Consider the following 16,924-nt stretch of genomic DNA (forward strand, 5'->3'; position numbering starts at 1 on the left):
GTAGGGGCTGGAAAATGAAAAGAGAGCTGAGGGAAATAAACAAAGCCAAAATGAAATGAACTGTAATCAATTCTGAGTTCGAGAGGGACCCTAGAAGAGAGACAGAGAGACTGAGAGAGAGGGTGGGCAGTGCGAGATGTGGCAGGAACGATAATATCCCAAGCAATTTATGGTAAGGTCCTTCCGCCCTGAACAGCCAAGCCAATTATTAACATTTTGTGCTGGGTAAAAAACAACAAGTCCAAAAGAATAAATAAATATATATATATGTATGTAGGTATACAAATATGTATGTAAGTATATAAATATAAATGAAATAAAACTTGACCCGAACCGCACAGGTAAAAGAGAATTATTAGCCCTCGGTGGGGGGCGTGGGTGTTGGGGCCAGGCAGGTGAAACATGGAACATACCATACGGGGAGAGAGAGGGAGAAGGAATATATATAATATATATATGTAAAATATAATTTTTGCTTTGACCAGCCTGCTCTAGCACACTTGCGTTTTCTTCTTCATCTTCTCTTTGGGGGTTTCTCTTCTCCTTTTTTTATTTTGGGCGTTCCTTTTTTTTTTGTTGTAATTTTTAATGCCTTTTGTAAAAGTTTTTTTTTCGACCGTTTTTTGCTTTTTAACGATTCAACTTTTTGTTGGCTTTGGCCTGGCATGCCAGATTTTTGTTCTCTTTTTGTAATTTGGCATCGCCAGTGAAATTTATGAAATTTCGCACAGTTGTCGATACCAACTGGAGGTGGTGCCTCGCCCTCATCCCGTTCTTGGGCCAGCTGCAAAAATCAGAATAAAAATAATCAAAAACGAAAGCGAAAAGTATCTTGTGGTCTGTGGCTTTTGCTTCATTTCTATGCACAAACTGGTAATTAATTTTCATGTTGAACGCTGCCCAGTGGCTATAGACATGCGTACATACATATGTAAATAGTACGAGCATAGAGAATATATATTCAGGGCAGGGCAGGGCAGGGCAGGTGGAGTAGTCCTCGTGGCAGGCAGTCTCAGCGGCAGCAGCAGCAGCAGCAGCAGCAGCAGCTCACTTTATCAATTTAATGTCTACTATAATTGCATAAAATTTAGTTGCTGCTGCTCCCATCTCTTGCTCTCGCTCTCGCTCTCTCTACTCTTTCCTCTTCCCTCGCGCTCTGCCAGAGTGTGCTCCATTGTCCGATAGCATCGCTGTGCATATATTTACATGGCCATATTAAAAAGTTTCCGGCAAATGAAGTTATTGGTTTAAAAGGGACAGCAGCAGCAGCAGCAGCAGCTGGATGTAGAATTTAAGTCGACTAGCTGATACCCTGGGCATTCATTGGACTCGATTCTGCTCAGGTGGGGTTGGGGTGGGTGATACCTTAAATACCGCTGCAGGATGGGCCAAACTCTCACATTAAAGCAATCAAAGGAGCAACGCACCGAGTCCAAGACTCCGAATTAAAGGATGACATGACGCCCAAGAGGCGTGTCAGCTCTTCTTCTCTTCACACACACACACACAGACACAGACAAAGTGAGAGCCAGGAAATGAAATTATTGATTCAGCAACCAGTAGCGAGAGAGAGAGAGGAGGAGAATGGAGAAGCAGAGTCATTGAGAGACATGAGAGACATGACACCGTATGAAAATCTGACAACAGACGGGGAAAGAAGAAATTGAAAGCCTCGTCAAGCTGGAACATGAAAATGAAAGGCAGACACATCCACAGCGTGTGAGGGGTGGATGATGTGAAATGCCACACGCTCACAAAATACTCCCACAAAATCCCAGGAAGAACCAATGCAGCTGATGCCCGACGCTGCCAGGAGGGAGTCGTCTTCTGTTTCGTTCGTTGGCTTCTGTGGCTCCTGGACTGTTGCACGTTTCCTGCCGTGACTGCTGGCATGGGCATGTGCAGGGCAGGGGCAGGAGCAGGGGACGTGCCACACACACACATCAAATGACAAACGAGTTGCCGCTGCATTATTGAATTAAACGTGGAGACGACACACGCACACACATCCGTTTCTTGTACACTGAAAGCAAAAACCGAGTCTCCTTCAGGTGTGGGAGTATCAGAAGATTGGCTTGGCTTCCCTTTTTCGCTCAGTGTACGTATGTGTGTGTGTGGGGGTGTTTGTGCGAGTATCCATATATTTAATGAGCAAGGCGGACCGGCAATTTATTGGCCATTGTATTTGGCCATGGGGCTGTACTTCAGCATACGTTGCCATTGCAGATTGGCCAGCCTTTTCCCAATACATTTGTCCGCTTCTCCTCTTCTCCTCTTCCCGTTTTCCCAGCGGCTCCACCTCCTGCGCCATCTGCTCCATCTGCTCCTCCTGCTACTTCTTCTCAGCCATCGCTGCCTCGATACGATACCTAGCCCCAGTCCACCAGTCTCCCCAGTCTCTGGCAGTCTCCCCAGTCTCCCAGTCGGCCTCTGTCAGTTATCTGTTGGCAGCCTTCTGGAACTGCCTCCAGCTGTCTCTCTTTCGCTGGGCCATCGGCAATTTCAGTGTTAGCCGGCAGTTGCTTTGACTAATTTGCGCCTGATAACTGGGCCGGCGGCAGGCGGCAGGCGAGGCACCACGGCCATGGCCATGCCGCTCGATTGTGGCCCGTATTCAAATGAATTTTGTACGCCGTCATCACCCAGTGCTGGTGCTGCTCGTTTTCTTGCTGGCCGTTGTCGCTGTCGTGTCGAGCGGCGTCATAACGGTCTACTTAATTGTAGCCAATACACAGGCTCTGGCTCTGGCTATGGCTCCAGCTATGGCTCTGGCAGCGCTTTAGGCCCATGTTTTTGTAGCCTTCTAATGAAGTTTCCCCGCAGTGGAGGAGCACGGAAAACAAAAACGCAAAAAAAGAAAAAAGAAGAAGAGCAGCGAAACGAAGGGAAGAAACTAAAAAAGACGCACACGGAGGGGATTGGGGGACTGGGGGATTGGATGCGGCCAACAGTCATGGGGGCTAGCCCCAACAGCAGTTGCCTAGGACCCTCATTTATTTTCACTTTAATCAAAGTGTATGGCAACGAGGCAGCAGCGATGACGGTACGGTTCAGGGCGGGCCGGGGCGGGGCGGGGCAGGCTTCCACAGATCCCAGATGGTGGCAGGGAGGGGAGGGGGGGGGGGGGCAGTGGATGATGAAGGATGCTGAGCAAATTTAGCTTCGCATGCCCAAAAGAATTCAAAAGCGTGAAATAACAAAGACTCAACGAGCGCGCAGCGACGACAGGGTGAAAAGTGAAATAAAACAACGCAACTCAGGGCAAGGGAAGGGAAGGGAAAGGGATAGAAAGGATATACTCGAACATAGTTGTAATTGCGACCAAAGGATACCTCCGCTGCAACTGGGGGAACAGTCTATAATGGCAGCTGGATATCAGATATCAGATATCAGAGGGGTATGCATATATCAGTCAGCTAAAGGACTGACAGACACATATTCCACACATATTCCACACATATTCCACGAGTATGTTCCCACTTCGCATGCTCAGTATATGCACTGCCTAGTAAAGGCGAAACTATTGGCAGAGAGGCAAAAGACTAGCCAGCAGAAGACGGCAGAGTGGGAGGAGTGGCAGAGAAGTAGATGGCGATGGCGATGGCGATGGCAGAGGGAAGGGCAAGCTGGAACCGAAAGTAGTTGTATTTTATGGCATCACTGCGTTGCACGTTATCCTTTCAAGCCAGAACCAGGAGCAGGAGCAGGAGCAGGAGCTGGAGTAGAACTAAACAAAAGCAAAACCAACAGAGATTGGCCAGAGTCCCCCATGCCCGTCCGCCGTTCGCCGTTCGCCGTTCCCCTGCCCTTTGTGAGCCAGCCGCTAAATGGGAAAAGTAAGCTAATTAGTTAATGAAAGATATTTGCCTTTTGTTCGAGTGGCAGTGCCCCCGGGGTTCCCCGGCCCCCCCCCCCCCCCGCCCGGGCGCCCCCCCCCCCCTCCTTTCTCTTAATTTTTTTCTTTCCCGCCCGCGGGGGGGGGGGGGGGGGGGGGGGGCCCCCCCCCCCCCCCCCCCCCCCCCCCCATCAAAACTGCCAAGCTGACAGTGGCGCCCCCACAACAGAGTCCTGCAGGATGCCAGCACATGAGGAAAAAAAATTTTATGGCTGCTTGCCAGAGATACGTTTCGCCAAATTGATTTTGTTCCTGGCGGCTATTCGCAGGAAGTTGCTGAGTGAATGAACAGCCACCCCTGCCGCCCCAACGAATGTTAAAATGTGCCTGCCAAAGTTTTCGTTCTTGACGGCGAAACCCACTCATGCCACATAGTCTGGAAACACATTGGTCTGCCACACGGCCAGTTAAACAAGCCGGACAGCGGACATGGCTCTTGCCGGCTTTAGGGAGAAAAAAAAAATTTATGGGCGTGCGAAGAGTCCGAGAGTAGTCCGTATTGGAAGTCCCAACGCCATTCGCCATTTGCCATTCGCTGTGTGTAGGCGTGTGGGTGGGTGGGTTGGTTTCCCTGTAATATATGTAAAGTGTAGACCCTGCTCTGCTCTGTTCTGTTCTGGTCTGGCCTGGAGTCACTGCTGCTGCCCCCACCACGATCCCTGCGGCACCCTTTACGGGCCCGCGTCAATTGTGAGCGGCCTTTGTTTGGCAATTTCGCCCCCGTTCGCTGCTCATTTTCTGTTCTCTTTCTTTCGCGCCGCTCGTTTCTGCCACTTTCTTTGTGCCCTGCTGCATAATTCTGCTCACCCGGACTCACCCGGAGGCGCCCCCCCTGCCCAGTGGCCCATGGCCCCAGTGGCCCCCGCCCTGTGCGGCACTTTGTTGCTCTTTTTGGTCCGTGGTCAGCGGCCCATGGAGCGCTCTGCTGTGCACCCTTTTGTGATGCAAAATCGTTTTGCTTGAATAAATCATAAGCTTAAAGCGGCTGCCTGCCCGAAGGCAACTTTAAAGTCAGGCTAACCTTCTGTCGCCTGGCCCAGCTGGCTGACCAATCCCCTCCCTTTCCGTGAAATTAAAATATGTCTTCTAATTGATTATTTCAATTTAAATCATCCGCGTACTAAAAATAGTAAAATAAATGAAAATAAAACACAATTGAAATGGAAATTAGTTGCAGAAAATCCTTTTAAAATAAAATATTAATCATACGTTCAGCTGCACGAGGGAGAGAGTGAAAATACTCAGAGAATCACATTTGATAATCTTCCAATTTGCTCTGCCTCTCCTCCTGTCTCTGTTGGTCTATCATCCTTTGGACACTTTTAGGCCTTTTCCCGTACGAATTATAATCCAATAAAGACTTCGTAATCGGCTCCTGTTGGCTGTCGAGTGTTTCCAGTCCAGGGTCCTTGGTCCCTGGACAAGAAAAGGACAATCTGCTGCTTAGATTGCTGGGGCGCTGGTCTGCTGCTGCTGGTTTTTTTATTTTTATTTGTGGTCTGCTGCGGCTGCTCCGCTTTTTCGACGAGAGACCACTCCTTGCCGTCAATTTGGACTCACTTTACTTTTTCTGCATCAGCAAAGAAATTCATTGGAAAGAAAGAAATAACAGGACATGACAGCCTCCGCCTCCTGCATCCCATCCACCCCCCCCCCTCGCAGAAAATTGAGCGTGCAATTTGGCTTTTCTTTTCAATAATTTTCCATTAGAGAAGAATACGAGCCGCACAAAAAAAAAAAGAATGAGTATAAAAGAAAAGAAATAACTGCCAAGGGAGGAGGAGGGTAAATCCAATGCGTTGGCATAAAAAAAAAAGGGGCAACCATTGGCCAGGCTGTGTAAATGATGATAATAGGAAGGGGGCTGAGATTGAGGCAGGGACTGGCTGGCTGCTGGCTGCCAAGGGGGTAGATGACTGGCACAAACACACCTCTGGATATATCCATACATATATATATATATATACATATATATACACGAGTATGTATAAATATAGCAGCGATGCGAACGACAACGACATCGACATGGAAGTGGACGTGAATGTGGATGTGGCTGTGGCTATGGCTATGGCTGTGGATGTTGCTTGTGCTGTGGGTGGACAACGACAACGACGACGACGACACTTCTGGTTCAGTGAAGCATAAGAAATTCTCGAATGAATCGCTCTGTTGACGCTTGAGTAGACTTGAAGCGATAAGCGGTTTTTGTCCCATATACAAAAATATATCTAGTCGCGCTTCCCTTTGTCAACCAACCCCAACCCATCTGAAACCCTCCCTCCACCCCCACCCCACCTGCAGACCAAAACCCAAACCCATTCGAGCCATTCGCTTAAAGCTGCCCAAAGAAATGTCAGCAAATTTATATACGAGCACGGCATCTTCTACACGGATCATTCGCCAATTGATCGGCCAGCTGCCACCACATGGCATTATCTCCTTTGACGCTTGCGGAGAGGCTTCAGTGGAGAGCGTCTTATTTTATAGCCCCAAAAAGGGCGCACAAAGATATTCTGCTTCTACGATTGAGCTATCGGAAAAAGGCACAGTCCAGAAATAATTACTCTCCCGTGAGTACTGGAGGATATCTTCGATCGATTCAAGAAAAGATCTTCGACTTGTTCCCTTTTTGAATTTTTGCTTCCTTCCCTAAGAAAGGAGTTTTTCCTCCTGATACTCTGGTGACGCTTCCCCTGCCCTGACGCCAGTCAACGTTGCGTATACGTGTTGCTGCTATACGCCCCGTTGTCACAGCCTTGAGCATTAACTCGGTTTGCCCCTCTGGTTCCACTGCACTGTCGACTAATGGAATTAATCAAATGTCATGCTGATGTCGCACAACTGCAAAAAGTTTCCATAACTGTGACTGTGGCTGTGTCTTTGTCCTTTGTGTGTATTCTCGTGTCTGCTCCTGTCGAGGTTGCTCCAGTGTGTGCTCATTGACACTGGTGTCAAATGTTTAAAGTTTCGGACAGCGGAGCCGTCGCATAACTGGTTAACAAGCACATGCCGAGGGCGTTTTTATCTGCACAGAGAGAGCGAGAGAGAGAGAGAGACAGAGAGAGAACTGTGGGAGTGAGCTACGCGGAGATGTGGCGGGCAAATGGCCATGAAATGGTGTTATCCTGCCCAGGCGGCAGCATCTGTTCAGTCCCGCAGGCAGCACCGACACATGGACACACACACATATGGACACTCTGGTACACTCTGGGATACATAGATAGGTTTTTGGTGTCGTGATTCTTTCCGCCCCTGGGGGCAACATGTGCCAGTGCCAGTGCCCGTGCCAGGCAAAATCTGAAACCAATTTGCTTATCTCTCCATCCCTGCCACTCTCCATGGATGCCCCCTGCCATTGGCACTTCGCTGGAATTATGGGCAGGGGTCAAAGTTATTAAGAACGGGCACGTGATCGGATGTCCTGGGACGGAGTGCAATTGAAGCCGTCGCCGGTAGGAAGCACTCCTTGACCTGACCTCCATCGGTCATCGTGTGCTGCTGCTGCTGCTGCGCCCAATGCGAAAACTTTCGCTGGCGACGCAATGCAGAGGCCCGACCTAAAATTACACAAATAATTGTGAGTAAAATGAGCCACCAGCAGGGGAAGGAAAGTTTCTCGAAGCAGCTGCAGGGGGCATTCCGATTCCAATTCCAATCCCAGTCCCAATCGCCTGCCCCAGCCATGTGTGGTGACCTTGGCACCCGGCTGGGCACGAGAGCAAAAATGTTGCTGACAAACTTTCGCTTCACTTTCCACCACTCTCACCCGCTGGCACCCCTGCACCACCGTCAACAGTCGACTGTCGCACGCGAGCGAGCGAGCGCCTCCTCGACCCGACCCGACCCGTCTCGGCTCAACGCGACTCGACTTTGGCGTTGGAAATAATTACACTTGCTGATTTATTGAGTGCCGTGTGGTGCGCTGCAGGATAGAGAGTGAAGAGAGAGAGAGAGAGAGAGGTGATGGGAGGGGGGCAGAAGGAAATGCCTTCCCATTGTCCGGATGTTGTTAATGAGCCACGACATTGGATTGGATTGCTCGGATTGGATTGCAGCCGCAGCCGCAGCGGACACGTCATATTATAAATGCTCCAAGGTTGAGTGGGGTCAAGTGATTAGGCGTGCCCCATGCGCCCCTCCCCCTCACCGTTTTCTTCTGCTTTTATGGGCGGAATAATTTTACTCGAGCCATATTTTAGCCAGGGCTAAGGACGACATTCTCAACCGCTTGCTGCCACAAAAGTGATTCGGAAATGCATTTGGTTCATCATGCTAAAACCCCCATACAGATTTCAGCAGCATTCCCCCCGCAGACCAGGCAAGCAGCCTTTGCGGCAGGCCAGGCAGGCCCAACAATGACTACGATGTTATAGAGCAGACAAGCCTGTCTCCCTTCCAAATACCTTCAGGATAAAAAGGTGTCGATTAAATGTTTTGGTGATTGCCACACTGCCCCGCCACTCTATCAATATTCTTCTACCGCTTACACGTGGGTAATCTTGGCGGTCCCTTTGTCTACAGGCAATGGCTGTCTATATGAGCAGCAAAATCTCACCTCTAAAAATCTATGCCAACCAAAAGGTATCCAAAATATGTCAGCCATAGCCGCAGTCTCTTTTCCTGCAGCCCTTCGATTCGTTCTGCTTCTTCTTAAGCCCCCCCTACTGTCGTGCATGCCTACAATATATCTTTAATTTTGGTTGGTGTTTGCTTAAGGGGTGGTCCCTGTCCTGCCACCGGAAATGGCACTCACCACAGCTCACAGTTCCCACAGTTCTGCAGCCAACCAACTAACCGGCTCAACTCAACTCAACCGAACTGAGGCTGAGTCTGAGGCTGAGGCTGGGTCTGAAGCTGAGACTGAGGCTGAAACTTAACTCTGACTGTGCTTTATGGATTGCGTGTGGCTGGCGCATATTCAAAGGCCTCGCTCAGGCGAAAGTGAAATTAATTACTCGACTTGAGTTGAGTTCCAAGTGGGGGTTCGGTTCGGTTCCGTTCAGGTTCGGTTCAGTTGCCACTTGCTGGCGTAATTAATGAAAATGCCACGCACACGTACAGATGCACACGGGACACATGCAGCATTGCGGCATTTTGATGGGCTCCTCTCCAACATCCGCTGGCTGTCTTGGTCGTGTGCCAAAAAATTTGATTAGTGCAAACATTTTGCTAAATCTCTGGCCGGGGGGGGAACACTGCCGCTGATGGAACCTTCTGACAGGGATCCCCTGATCGGAACTCGCAAAACGAGCGTAATGAGTGAAGTTGAACGTAGTTTTCCCTACTGCTGCTGGCACTTCGATTACTTTTGACCTATTGAAATTTAAGTACAGCTTGCTGGCTGCTCGCTCTTCTCTCCCCGTGCTTCCAGCGCCCGTTTTGCTGGTACTTTAGTCTCATTAGGCAACAACGAGCCATCTTTTAATTATGGCCGGCTTTAATCAGCGTCAATTGGCAAATACAAAAGCGGGAAATTTGAAAGTGTGTAAGGGCAAGGATAGAGCAGCAAAGCAGAGACAGAGAGAGAGAGAGCGAGGAGAGGACAAGTCGTGGGTTGGGTTGGGTTGGCTAGGGTTTGGGGGGGCGGGGGAGAGGCAAGTGAGGCGAGAGACACAAAAACCTTTTGCTAATTTAATTAAATTATACCATTTTCGCTGTCGCTTTTTGTAGAATAATTGGCAATAAATTGATTAAAGAGTTAATTAAACATGCGGCAATGCCAGCCAACAGAAGAGGGCGTGCCAAATACGGTACGGGCAAAGTGGGAGGGCTGGAGCGAGGCTGGGCAGTTGGTGGCAGGGGATTGGGGCATTGGCACAGAGAGCAACAAACTACACGGCTGTGGGTGCATGGCTGTGTGTGTTTAAACGAAGACTCCAATGAGCAGGCAAGCAATAGAATGGATGCCCCACACTAAGCGTTGGTGTAAATGTCCCCCACCATTCTGTCAGCTAACGAACAGCGGACAGATGACTCGATTCCCATTGATTCCCATTCCCGATCCCATTGCAGCTGCATAGTGCACATTCATCTAATCATCTCTCTCTCTCTCTCTATTCATTTTCTCTACAGTTAAAGTGAAAATGCCACTGGCGTTGCAGTTGCAGCTTGTGGCTCTAGCCACGCCTCCGCCCCACTAAAGGTCTAGGCCCCTGACACACAGTCAGAGGCGGAGGCGTCCAACGGCAACGGCAAAGGGAAAAATGGCCGCTAGCCGAGGAAATGCAACAGCAACATCGGGAGCAACATCAGGAGCAACATCAGGAGCAACATCGGGAGGAGCAGCAGCAGCAGCGGAAACAGCAGCAACCACAACGGGCACAGACACCGGGCGAGCGTTGATGAACCACCTGCTGAACCGTTCGGCGGATGGGAACCGCAGCGATGCCGTCGCTAAGGATGGGTTGGTACTGGGGGAAGATGGCGTCGGGATCGGAGCCCCCCCGACGCCAACGACCGGTTACCTGCCGCTGTACGAGGACGAGACGCAGACGGCGGCGGAGGATGACGGCTACGGCCTAATCGACGACATCAGCGACTGGCTCCTCAGCTCCGCCAGCGCCGAGAACGCCACGTCAACGTCCACGTCCACGTCGACGGCAGCAGCGATGGCAACGAAAATGGGAATCGGTGCGGGTGCGGGTGCGGGTACGGGTGCGGGTACGGACACAGCCACCTCGAGCACCAATGATACCCTGGGTTGGCTGAGCCTCGATCTGGGCGAAGCGCTCAACAGCACGCTGCCCAGTCGGGCCAACTCCAGCATGGTGGACGAGGCGGAGGAGGAGGCGCCCGGCGACGGCCTCTACGCGCTGCGCAACTTTGTGGAGCAGCAGTTGGCCGGCGGGGAGGCCGGCACCGGGGCCGGGGCCGGGGATGAGGCGGACATTGCGCTGATCGACAGCGGGGAGGAGGCGGCCCTTGACAACGTGGCCGATGCGGAAACGGACTACGGTCTGTTGGGCGGCTTCGGTGATGTCGAGCTGCTACAGCGGACGGCTACGATGGCCAAGGCGACGATCAGGAATCGCACGGCGGCGGCAGTGTCGAGCGGTGGTGGAGGAGGAAGTGGTGGTGCTGGTGCTGGCGGTGGTGGCAGCTCATTTATGCTGCTACTGGAGAACTTTAACGAATACTTTCCCAACTACAATGGCAGCACGGTTTCGGGCACAACAATAACATCGGCGGCCGCAGCAACAACACCGAGCAGCGGCAGCGCCGGCGGCAGCGGCGGCATCCTGATGGAACAGAACCTCACGGGCCTGTTCCTGGACACCTATCGGATGAACTGTACCAACGAGACGTCGCTGAACCTCACGTCAGAATCGTGTGGCGAGCTGAGAATTGGTGAGTCCAAAACCGCAAAGCGCCCACAGGGCTCAGCTCTACAATTTATTTGCTTGCAGTGGACCACAACTATTGGGCACTCATCTTGATACTGTTTCCCATCCTGACCCTCTTCGGCAACATCCTGGTCATATTGTCCGTGTGCCGCGAGCGATCGCTGCAGACAGTCACGAATTATTTTATAGTTTCTTTAGCCATTGCCGATCTACTGGTCGCCGTGGTAGTGATGCCATTTGCTGTTTACTTTCTGGTAAGTCAATTTTTATATACACCTCTCCTTATACATGAGAGTATTACCCACTATATACGGTGTCTGAATGGCAGGCTCTGTGGCTGTGTCTGGCTGTGCCTGGTTGCCGGAGGGTGGCAAAATCAAAATGCAAAATTGCCAGCCATTTGCGTTTAATTTTATCAAGTGTTGGGTCATATAATAAATAAACACGCTCATAAATAACCGAGCACGATGGAGCCACAAGCCGGAGGCCAGAGGCCACGGGCCACGGGCCACGGCCCAGACATGGGCCCAGGGAGGCAGGCCAAGCGGGGGGGGGCGTGGCTTTTTAGTAAATTGCGGCCATTCAAGCAATAACATTCAATTTTTGGCGCTCCCTGCATATAAATCAATGTGTGTGTGTGTGTGGGGGGAAATGGGAGGCAAATGGGAAATGCGAACTGCCACTGAGACAAACTCTCATCTTGGGCCGCTTGCTGACTTTAACTTAAGCCGACGTAGCTGTCATTCTCTATGATTGATTGTTCGATTGACTGACTCACTGACTGACAGACTGACAGACTGACTGCCTGCCTGACTGCCTGCCTTCCGTCTGACGATGCCGTCGAGACTTGACTCCTGACTGGCTCACCAACTGACAGATTGATGGAAGGGCCCTAGTCCAGTTCCAATCCCAATCCCAAGTAGATCCCTATTCCTATTCCCCATCCCCATCCCCAGCTCATCAGCATTCGGATTGTGTCCTGTAGCTGAATATTGGCTTAGCTATGCAAATGCGCAAATGGAGCGACAGCAACAGGAATAACTGAAATAAGCTGTATCATACAGCAGCCCGCTGCACTTCCTCTGCTCAAACACGCCAATGGCGACCCCGGCTGGCTCTTAATTGGTTGAAAGCTGTTGCTGCTGCTGCTGCTGCCATGTCCGGAGCTGCCACAATTAATTGTGTGTTTATTTGAGCGCTGGCAAATTATAAAAAATTTGCAATTGCAATTGCAGCAGCAGCAGCAGGAGCAGCAGCAGCAACAGAACGAACGAACAGACGTAATTAAAACGCTCGAAAGTCAAATGAAATTAACAAACAGCCACGCACAGACACTTCGTGGTGGCAGAGGGGGCAGTGGTGAGCGGGGCAGCGGCAGCACTGTGTCCTGTCAGAGTGTCATTTGACAATAACAAATGTGGCAACTTGTCAGAGAAATGAAAACAAGAAACTCGTTCAGGCATAATTGAATATTTTACTTAATTATTTATTTGTGCAGGCACTCCTTTCGCTCCTCTCCCTGCTTTCCCTCCTCTCACTGCTTTCCCCCCCCCCCCCCCCCCCCCCCCCCCCCCCCCCCCCCCTGCTTTCCCCTTTTCTCCCTGCTTTTCCAACTTCCCCCTTTTCAAGCGCATAATAAAAATTAACACAAATTTTAAATTGATAAAAATAAAGAAGCAAAAAAATATCGAAGAACTGGACTGTTCCTTTGAAAAGTATTTAAAATTTTGAGACTTGGCTAAGGATTCTTTGGGCGGGTGGCAGCTATGCGCGAGGCTACACTTCAGTGACTGACTCCGAAAGGGACGCAGTGGTGCGGCTTTTCAGGTGACTTTTCGACCGTCTGACTGCCATCTCAGCCAATAGTTCCAAGGCCTCAAAAGCTGCTTGAGTACATCCCGCAAACTGTGACAAGGAAACGTGCTGAAGAGAGCAATTGTGCTGGCATGTGTGTGTGTGTGTGTGTCAAGGATCGCAAGGATCTCAAAGATCTGAAATCAGTGCGTGGGTGAATGAGCCTTGAATATTATTGCAAAATCTTTATGAATAATTACCAAAAACTGGGAGATGTGAAAGTCACGGGAAACCACTTAAAGGAACCACTTGAGCTGCCGGTGGGAGCACACAGTTCACCTGCCGCAGCATGTGGCTGAGCAACTGCCTGTTGCGGCGCTTTGTGTTGATCTTCTAATGGCGTGCAACCACATGGATACAGGTATTCAAATTACATGCACACACACAGACACACACACAAATATGGTAACCGAGGCAGAGCAAATTAACTTGTCATTAAAAGCATCAAATGGGCCCTGCCTGCTCCCCCCGCACCCTACTCAACGCCCTCTGCTCGACCAGCCAGCAGCCACCAGCCAAGAGCCAAGAGCCAACTCTCGCCTGCATAGCTGTGCAAGTGTCAGGTGTTAATTACACTCTAACCCATATACCGGAAAGCCACCCACACCACCCACACACGCAGCACACACACGCAACGCAACGCTTGTCAGATGCAGTTGGGTATAGGAAAATAGTTTGTGCAGGGAGCAGGGAGCAGGGAGCAGGGAGCAGGGACTAAGCAGGGAGCTTTGAGCTGCAGCCGGAAAGTTGCATGCTGCTTGGAGATTAGATCTCTGGGTTTCCTTTCCTTCTATGATCCAGCCAGATAGCCGACCGTATCTCTCTCTGCCCCTCAAACAAATTGATTTACTTAGCGAGCCGGCCGTCTTCAAAGGGGAGGAGAGGACAGAGTGCAGAGAGTTTACAATGGAAGCGAAAGAATCCCCAAGCACAAGTACAAATAGTTTAACTCGGCCAAGTCTGTTGGCATTTTCTCTCCATACACTTGGGCATACACAAATACAGAAACAGATACGGATACGGGACACAGATGCAGATACAGATACATCGGATCCACAGTGCCACAGTGCCTCACTGGCAAACAAACACACACACACACACAAATGAAAATTGATTTAGTTAAGAGGATTTGCGTCAACAACAGCACAATACGAGTAAGTGGGCAGTAACACGGTCGTGTCGTCGGTCCAGTCGTTGCTGCCACAAGAAGAGACTGGGCAAGACGACTCTAGGAAATGAGAAATGCCAGAAGTTGGTCGATGGGGTTGGCGGAAGCGAAGCGAAGGGTAGGGTATGGGTATGGATGGGTATGGGTGGCAGCTCGAGATTGGTAACCGAAGGTGAGGAAGATTGGCAGGGCTCCCCCAGCACTGTGTGCGCTGGCATTTGTGCTTGCTGGATAGCACTTAACTCATAAAAATGTGCGCAGCCCCCAGGCTCCACCTTTGGGGGGGGGGGAGAGAAAAGCAACAAGAGAGAGATGCCGGAAAGGGATGCCAACAATGGAGAATTATTGTTTATGACACAGACGAACAGACAGGCGAACGGGCAGGCACAGCAATGGGCGTGGCAAGGCAAACGCGAATATATGTTACTCATACGCAACGTGGCACACAGGGAGGTAGGGTAGGTAGGGTAGGTAGGGAGGCGGTGGTGTGGGCGGGCGAGGCTGCTGTGGATTTTGTTGTTTTCTTGTTTTGTTGTTGGTTACACGGCTCGTTTTAACTCGCGGCTAAAACAAATACACAAGCATTTTGGCCCTCTTCTCTCTGCTACTCTTCCTTCCACGCTCCTCCTGCCACTCTGCCACTCTCCCTCTCTCGCCCTTTGTGTGTGTGTGTGTGTGTATGGGGGCAGTGCTTTTCTATTTTAAGTGGTTGTATATGTCAGTAGAAAGCTTTTGTTGACATTCAAGTGGTCATTGAAAGTGTAAAAGCGTGCACACACACGCAGTCCTGACTGCCCCTGCCTGGCATGGGGCTGGCTTGTAGGAAGTTGGCGACCAGCAGGGCCCAGGAGATACGACACACTGGAGCCAAGTCAAAGTAGCCTCGCCCAAAGTTCACCATTGCCATGTTCATTGCTCTAATCTCATCAAGACTGTTTGTTTGTTTGTTTGTTTGCCTGTGCTGCTGCTGCTGCAAAGAGTAAAGGGACTGTGAGTCCATGTCCCCTGTCCCCTGTCCCCACTGTCCACTGTCCACTGTGCGTGTGTTTGTGTCTCTGCCTTACACATGTTCGCCGCCATTAATTGCTTTTGTATGCATTCTGACGCTGACTTTTGCAGCACTGGGGCTGGGCTTAGTGTGACCAGAGTGTGTTTTTGTAATCCATTGATTATGCCGCAAAGTGGTCAGTGATAAAGGAAAGAGTTGAGCGATTGAAGATGCTTTCCATGTGGTTTCCCACATGCTTGCAGCAAGTCCCAGGGAAGTGGAGACATGGACAGGAGACGCCATCGAATGCCGAGCGATTCCTGTAAGCGATGTGAGGCTTGATGCTGGCAGTTATAATTCCGCTGTCTGTATAAGCCGCCCCCGCACCGGCCGCCCCGGGCCCCCCCCCCCCCCCCCCCCCTCAACAGGGTAACGTTCCTGCTACTTTTTTGAGTACGGGTATAAAAATGGAATCATTAAATATTGATTCATTTGCATACGCCAAGTGATCATTGATGGAGTTTCCCCCCTGGCTTTGGCCTTGCTCTGCGATGGATTAGCTTGACCTAAAGTCAACGCAGTCCTGCTGCTGCTCGCCCACTGCTCCTACCCAGTTTCGCCCTCGCACTCAATCGCTGCCCTTCTTGAGAGCATCACAAGGAGCCATCAGAGTTTGTCATAAATTCATGGGCAAAAAAAAGTAAATAATATGATTAATATACACACACACACACGCACACGCACCCGACATTCACACTCCCCCACTCGCAATATATTCGCGCAAAAAAAAAAAAACTCAACAACACACTCACTCATAGTGATTCACACACCCACATCAAGCACTTGAATTTGTTTTGCAACCCAAAAGAATGAAAATGGGGAAACTGTCAATGGACCCTGCCCCATCAGCAGAACCCTCCCCACCCCACATCACTCTTTAGGGGCAGCGATAACGGTACTTAATCAGCATTTGAAGCAGCGCAGTGGGAGAGAAAAGAAAGACCAGAATGGAACGAAAGAACGAACGATAGAAAGAAAGAAAGAGCCAACCCCAAATGAAAATAATCATGTTTTGTGTGCCCAAAAATAGAGCAGAGTTTGCCCGTTGAAACGGACAGCCTGCAAGTGACAGGCCAAGTGGCGACAACCTCTCTCCCCCCGCACCCCCAACCCCTTGCCAGCTCCACTGATTTTAGCCAAAACAAAATTGTTTGTGGCATTTTTATTATGCATGATTTTTATGATTGGCTGGAATGGGTTACGAATACGGATTTGGCTGGCGAGTGCCCTCGTATTTTGGCCATAAGCAGCAGGTCGAATCCAGCCAATGATAGGAGGAGAGATGGCAGTGCTGGTCGAGTGCTGGCTGGTGTCAGAAAACTTTGCCATGAGCAGCCAGTGTGGTGAGCAGCTTCTGCCCGAAATTCTGCATACCCAATACCCCAACTTGTCTTTCTGTGGCGGCGGGCAAGCATTTATCACTCCGGCAGCAGCATTGAAAAATAAAACTACAAAACAAGTGGAAAGTTGCAGAGCAGCTTCCAGTTTCACCTTGGTACCTAGGGGGGCGGCGGCGGCTACCAAAGTACACAAAAACTGTTTCCATGTGGCAGGCAATAAAAAGAGTTTTCCACCAACTTGTTCAGCAGCCCCAGGGCCAGCTGGGGCACTGCATG

At 50.5% G+C, this 16,924-nt stretch overlaps 1 protein-coding gene across 1 annotated transcript in view; it reads left to right on the forward strand.

Annotated features, from left to right (window-relative positions):
• Positions 1-16,924, forward strand: part of LOC111078843 (dopamine D2-like receptor) — a 34,112-nt gene that overhangs the window by 3,254 nt on the left and 13,934 nt on the right. The window contains 2 exon segments of the mRNA XM_041594528.1: positions 9,968-11,242; positions 11,302-11,492. Of these exon segments, the coding sequence (XP_041450462.1) occupies positions 10,099-11,242; positions 11,302-11,492 (1,335 nt within the window). The 5' untranslated portion in view covers positions 9,968-10,098.

The sequence above is a fragment of the Drosophila obscura genome, unplaced genomic scaffold (assembly GCF_018151105.1).
Source record: "Drosophila obscura isolate BZ-5 IFL unplaced genomic scaffold, ASM1815110v1 contig_29, whole genome shotgun sequence".
Taxonomy (NCBI): Eukaryota; Metazoa; Arthropoda; class Insecta; order Diptera; family Drosophilidae; genus Drosophila; species Drosophila obscura.